The following is a 7293-nucleotide window of genomic DNA, read 5'->3' as shown; positions in this document are numbered from 1 at the left end:
TTGAAAACATGCTTGATACTCATGAAATATGTTGAGGGTTAAAAAAACAAGATCCCAGACATTAAAAAAATTCTAATAATAAAGTCATTATTTAGTTATTTCAATTTTCAATTTGAAACTATTTGAATTTCCCACCACACACAACTTTAGATTAGTTCCACATGTGGCCGCTAGGGATTTTTTGATGACGTAGGTCGTGTCAGTCAGAACAAAGCAAGATGGCTTCCGCATACAGTTCAGAGAGTGAGAGCAGTGAATTTGAGGATGTTTTGGTCGATACAGAAGGATATTTAAACGTTGAGCCATACATGTTCGAGCCATTGATATCACTAGATCATAATGAGAGTGATCATTCGGACGAAAGTGATGAGGAAGTGGAGGATGAACGCCCTGAACGTGCAGGCAACAGAAAATGGCAAGTTTTGTTTACATTCTCACTCTGTTCTCTATGCACACAGCACTACATCATGACATGCATCCACTACTACTTTACACAATTGGACTTTATCTGATGCTCTGGCACTTCTTGGATGGCTTTGTATTGGTTCAATGGTTGTATGTATTTGAACAGTCTCTGAAGGACATTTGCCATCTGCCATGTCATGGACTCGGCCTCATCATCCATCACTGAGACTGAGGGAAGCCAAGGAGGGCAACTGGCAACTGGTCTAGTGTTAATCATCATTTTTTGTAAATATGTAAACGTTTATCACTTCAGGTGTGACTGTGGAAACTGCACAGCTCAAATCACTGGAACAGAGTCGATGTGCTGCAGTGACTATTCCCCAGTTCTGGCCAAGAAGGAAAGTTATGAGCCAGATGGAGTTGCCTGCATAACTCTGCATCCCGGATTCGCAAGCAACTGCCTTGACCGATATGTCCTGGAAAGTGCCATGTATGAATTTATCCAAGATCAAGGGCCAATAGGAAATGATCAGCCAATGCACAAGTAAGTTGAAATAAGTAAAATAACAGAAACTTGTACATGTACACTTCCTATTTATTTACAAAACAGAAACAACTGCTTTCAGCACAAATGATTCATGACCATACTACATTGTATGCATTATGTTTCATCTGAACTCAAATTTTCTTTCAAACTGTCTTTTCAGGTTATGGAGATACCTTGCATACCGCAGATTTGTGCGCTGGTGCTGGCAACGTTTGGGCAAAAAGCAAAGACTTCCTCTTCCAGTCTGTGCTCGTGACAAGATTCGCTCTACCTGGCCCTCAGAGGAGTACACTGGCTTTCGTTATCCAAAGAGTTGAGCGTCCGATTAAATCGAGTCTTCCGGCTATCCACGACCTCAAGTTTGGTTTGACGTTTCGTGTATTTCGTACAGACTGGCTTGGGGGTAGACTTGATGCGATCTTCTCTATTGGCCAATGCAGTGCTGTACGAGGGCATTTTCTCTCGAAGTCTCAATACCTCATTCAGTAGAAGTTCAATGTATTCTGAAAAGGAACGAATATTTTGATTTTTTTTGAACAATAAATATTTTGTATTTATAGGATGTCCTGTTTGTTTTTGGTGACACAAGATCATCTCCATGAAATACCTCTGGAAATGGAAATGGTGTTCACAGTCAAGTGGAACCTCTCTAAAGGGACCATCTCAAAATTGACTGATGCCAAAATAGAAGAACAGTGTTAGTCTCTCTGTGAACACATTATGTATAACAACCGACCTCAGCAGCCTCGGGCATTAAATGCAATTGACATGGTTGTGTAGCCACTGTACAGTGGATGACATGTGCCATTTGGGTAGTATGAGTGTTGTGTGCATCAGCAGTGTATAAATCATGAAATAGTGTTCAACTCACTTCTTGATGTTTACGTTTTTTGGCTAACGAACTTTCCTTTGGAGGCTGTCGCATGTAAGTGGGGTTGGTCAAATCGAATACAGATGGAACAGCTGTTTTTAACAAGTGGCATTTAATATTCAGTTGGATGCAGATATCCGGCTTCATGTGATAATCCGTATCGATAAAGTGATCACTGCAAAGTTTGGCCGAAGGCCCAGGCTTCCAACACTCCAAACGTTTGCACTTCCAAATCCACAGCTTCCTCCTCTCTCGTTCAACTGGCTTTGGAAATTCATGAAAATGGGTCCCATCCGTCATTCGATTGTTCTTTGTGCTAGCCTTGACACAATTCGGAGCCACACAATACACCATAGTGAATGAAACACATTACTTCCAGGTGTGCATAACTAATTAAGGCCCTCCTGCTTTTATGATTGCATGACATGATCTACATCACAACTTTTGCTGAACCCGCCGCCTGGCTCTAACAAGCCAGTTGCTAGCCTGATCAGGTAATCAAGTTGTCAAACACATAATTGGCTATATCTTCAAAATGGATGGAGCTAATTGCATTTGGTTTTCTGTATTGTATAAAGTGTTAGGTACACTTTTGAAATCGTCTTACAGCAGAAAATGGCAAAAAACCTTGATATATGACCTTTAAGTAAATATAAACAAGGACGAATAGTTATTTTGAAAAAAATCGAAATTTAAAATCAAGTCTTTAAAAGTTTAATATTGAAAGACTCTGATAGAAGTAACCTAATATAAATGTATGTTTTCTTCCAGGTTATTTTCCTCTTCACAGCAATCTTTATACCCCAGTTCGTCGGTTCTTTAGACAAGGTGGATCCAAATACGATGATTGAGTAACATTCAGAAGTAATCCCGCAATGAATCTCCTCCATTTTTAATTTGTTTTTAAACAATAAACAAATTAAAAATGGAGGAGATGCCTATAGAGATTCCTCACGTGACGCCACGACGAGACGTTTTGACGGCAACCTGCCAGATGCATTTCCTTTACCTCGTGACCACATGTGACGGCCAATATGGCAGTACAAAACATATTGGCAACGTCATCATGTGACGTCAGTGAAGAACCTCTATTGTATGGACTAGAACATAAGACATGGTTCGATTATTTGTAACATTTCTCAGCATGCAATAGATCTGCCAAAGCAGAATTATTTAAAGTTTGAAAAGAATAGAAACATGGCTGTTCTCAATTCTGTCCTCTTCATTGCCTTTCAGAGTGACATTGGGACGCCTTGATTGGTACAAGAAGAATAAGGATCGCATTTTGAAACAGGAAATCCCACGCGATTAGTATCCCTATCCGGGGGTTTTACGATGCAGATTCCAGACATGTTGTAAGGTCTTTTTGGACATGTGCACTGACTGGTTGGAAGAGCGTGGTTTTCAATAGATTTCAAGTATTTTAGGCCTTCCCCTTGTATATGTCTAATGAAACTGGCGGAGCAATAGGTTTACTGGACTTTCCGCAAACAACGGTGTATTTTCTTATTTATAATACACAGCCTGGTCATCCTCAGACCGTGGTTACGTTGGGCGTTATGATTGCAAAAGTAGGCCAAACGCAAAAAGGAGTCAACAAGCTAGCACACATACTCCAGCACACACAAGGTCTTATATGGTATGCAAATGATGGCATACTATTTTGAGTTACAGGTGATTCACTGGCAGTTAAAGGGACTATTATCTTGTAACATGAGGTTAGTTTGGAATACAATTTTGGCTAGTTCATGGGATGGATAGGTGGCGCCAGCATCTAACTGAGCGTATATTTGCCGCAATGGTCGTAAATAGAGCGGCTAAAAGTGAAAATCACTGGGATTATAATCTTGTGACACCGGGATAGAAAGGTGGCGCGAGTGCGGCAGGTGGAAGGTATGTTACATATTGGGGTAAACAGGGGGCCGAGACCACACCACACCAAAGAGTAAATCTCAAGATCGAAACCATGACCAAAGCATTAGACAACCCGATTGAGGAGAAAATATGGCAGGTTTCGAAAATTTCGGTCAAAAACACATTTTCTAGTGACTTCTGGGGAGGCTGAGCTCATTTAGAGGGAGGTGGTGATATAGGAAACCTTGAAAATGACCAAAGAAAGATTGAATATTTGTGCGATATGATGAATGTTTATTACTTGTGCATGCTGCATAATATCGAATCAAATTTGATTAAATATGAACTCAGAAACGAGAATGAGCGCTACATTAATATCATATCTTCAGACAAATTACATCTGGTCGAAGCAAAAAATAGGCATCACTACGCCGAGCACTATAACGGCTTGGAATACAATGAAGTTATATAGTGGAAGCTAGTCGATGTTCAATTCAGAAATCAAAAAGCAACAAGTCTGTAATTGGTTGAAAATCTCATGAACAAACATCCCTTAGCTTGCTGCGCAGAATGAGCTTTGATTTTCGATTGGCTGGGATTACACTTAACTTCCTGATGACCAGCACTCTACATGTACTGCACTCAAAAAACCAAATGGTGAAAATACATACTTTATAGGAATTTTACTACTCTGGTATAGTTCCTATCGCACCAACTGTGAAATTAGTTGTTAACAATGAAAGTAATTTTTAATAATTTTAATGGTTATTTTTACTTTTCAATAGTTATTTACACTACTATCTTTATTAATTTCACAACACTAACAACAAGGTTAATTATTTTTGCAAATAAATTTTAAGATAATATGTAGTATTTGTTCTGCCCGGTGGTCGGTCTACGATAACTGGTATAATGAATTTGATATGAAGGATACATGTACATGTATATATATGTATACTTGCAATTATCTCAAATTCTTACAAGGTGTAAACATGTATACCGGTAGTCTTTTGTTCTCCTGAAGTCGTGTTTCCAGTTGAAAATGATGTTTACCTTGACTGAATGAAAACCACAACCGATTTAACCAAACAAAAACAAATCGCTACAAGTTTCATTGCAAGAAACTGCATCTGAAAGAATGCATTTGGAAAGGTTTAGCTAAATGAAACGGCCAAGGGCCATTGTGCTCACCGTATAGATATTTGGTGGTTAAGAATTTTAGCGGTTAAGAAACGTGCCATAGTACCACTCAAACCATCAATTTACACCATTTCACGTCTGTGACCTTGAAAATTAGGTCAAATCAAAAACCCGTAGGATATGTGATGTATCCTTGCTAGGAAAACGAGTCACTCATACGAGAGATATCACACTTTTTAGGTTTCCACTTCTGGCCTCCTGGTTGCCAAGTCAAGAATCAGATCGGACCGAATTTTATTGTCAGTGGTCACCTGACCTTGGTGGTTAGTTTTTTTAAATTCATAGCCCTAGCGGTTAAGAAACGTGCCATTGTTTCTGAAACAGGATACAGACGACGACGACGATGGACGACGGACGTCGGACACAGCGTTGTTGTATAGATTCCCCTACGGTGAGCCAAAAACTATCAAGACCACAGTAAAAATAGTCTTTTGCACACCTCAAACCGGTATCGACATGTAAATTCAGCAAAAAATTTTAACCCAACAAATTAACAGTCGCCAAACCATCTACATATACACTGAAAACTAGGTGCCCTAAAAACTCATTAACATCGGAAGGAAGGTGTATTATACATGTATACTACATTTACTAGTACGGTTAATGTAATAAAATTGGCCCCAGCATCACGCCAAAAGAACAAAATGTATTGTCACTGGGAAGATTTACTGTTGGACTCCTCGCCTCCCCCCTATCAACCGTGCAAAGTGATAATATACACATGTGAACGATAGTAAGATACGATAGCCAATAGAGTCAATATAGTGATAGACAGTAAAAGATACATGAAACAATTTTTATTATTAACTGCCGTCATGTAAGAATGCATCTTGGATCACTCTACCCTTAATATTCCCCGGGCATCAGTCGGTATCAAAGGGAGACGAAATAAGCAGACCAAAACCAGCTATCAGGAGAATTCTTCTACGCAACAAGAAATTAAAGGGTACGTTGCAAACGTTAATGTCTGGCATATTGTTTGACGTGCAAAATTCCATTTAAGTCTGGATCTCTGTTTACTTGTGGAGACTACACAACTTCACTATTCTGACACTTTTCATATTCTAAAAGCTACTATTGAAGCATTATTGTCAACTCCTAGAATCTCCATACATTACTGTCTTACACACTGCTTGCATATAAAAAATGACCCAGTTCGCCGAACAGTTATTGTGCAGTTTTAATAGATGTTACAAAGGTTCTGGCCAGTTGTGAACTAAGGTCGTTGACCTACTAAGATACAATACCTGGCCATCAATTAAGACTGTCACGTCTCTTATCATATCAATCGTATTAAATGGTTTAAATATCCCAGCAACCATTAAATTCAATGCTTAACACTGAATTTATACAAATAATTAATCTATCAGACCGAGTGCTAATATGCATTTAAATCATTTATTACGATCATATTAACCACGTTAAAGTGGATTGATAGCCACAAATTTAACATATAATATTTTAAGATATCAACATGACTGTACATATTTGGCCCAAAATCTCCGGAACGATTATTCGAGTGGGAAAAAACTGCCATGATAAAGAAAGATTAAACTTATTTTTCGTAATTCATGCATTTAAGTTGAAACCGGGTAACCAAATATTGTTCAAAAATAAAACGATTGGTCTATAGGTCCCGTCCTTGTTTTTCTCTTTCATCATTCTTGTTCTAAGCTCACTAAACTACAATCGGGCATGAACCGCGAAACCGGCATTTTTGGTACACCCTATACATGATATATATAATTCATAAAATGACCGGGTAACCAAATATTGTTTAAAAAAATAAAACGATTGGTCTATAGGTCCCGTCCTTGTTTTTCTCTTTCATCATTCTTGTTCTAATCTCACTAAACTACAATCGGGCATGAACCGCGAAACCGGCATTTTTGGTACACCCTATACATGATATATATAATTTATAAAATGACCGGGAAACCAAATATTGTTTAAAAATAAAACGATTGGTCTTTAGGTCCTGTCCTTGCTTTTCTCTTTCATCATTCTTGTTCTAAGCTCACTAAACTACAATCGGGCATGAACCGCGAAACCGGCATTTTTTGGTACACCCTATACATGATATATACAATTATTTTATAAAATGACAATGCATACACTAAAGCCACTGTTAGTTCAGCTATCAGCTGATACATGTAGTACAAATGAATATTTCTAATTATGAATTCAGCGTATGAGTCATATCACCATATCATTATTGTCAAGATCTTTCAGAAGTCTTCCGTCAAAACACACGAGGATGGGACACTGTCAGCAGCCACTGATGTCATTTATAAATAGTCTTGAATTGAAAGTGGCTTAAAATGTCTTTGCCGTTTAACCATTCTCTAAGTTACCTATTCCACAGTGAAACATTGTTCAACTGTCTCCATAGCACCTTAAACATGTTAAAGACATT

At 38.4% G+C, this 7293-nt stretch overlaps 1 protein-coding gene across 1 annotated transcript; it reads left to right on the top strand.

Moving 5' to 3' along the window:
* Positions 1 to 1591, top strand: LOC135485043 (uncharacterized). The gene is made up of 3 exons (XM_064766771.1): positions 1 to 415; positions 719 to 949; positions 1113 to 1591. The coding sequence occupies exons 1-3, from the start codon at positions 219 to 221 to the stop codon at positions 1267 to 1269; spliced, it is 585 nt and encodes a 194-aa protein (XP_064622841.1). The 5' UTR covers positions 1 to 218; the 3' UTR covers positions 1270 to 1591.
* Positions 1592 to 7293: the final 5702 nt, after the last annotated feature.

This window comes from Lineus longissimus, chromosome 3, assembly GCF_910592395.1.
Source record: "Lineus longissimus chromosome 3, tnLinLong1.2, whole genome shotgun sequence".
NCBI classification, from domain to species: Eukaryota; Metazoa; Nemertea; class Pilidiophora; order Heteronemertea; family Lineidae; genus Lineus; species Lineus longissimus.
Note: the sequence above shows the minus strand (reverse complement) of the source record. Positions and strands in the feature narration are given on the sequence as shown.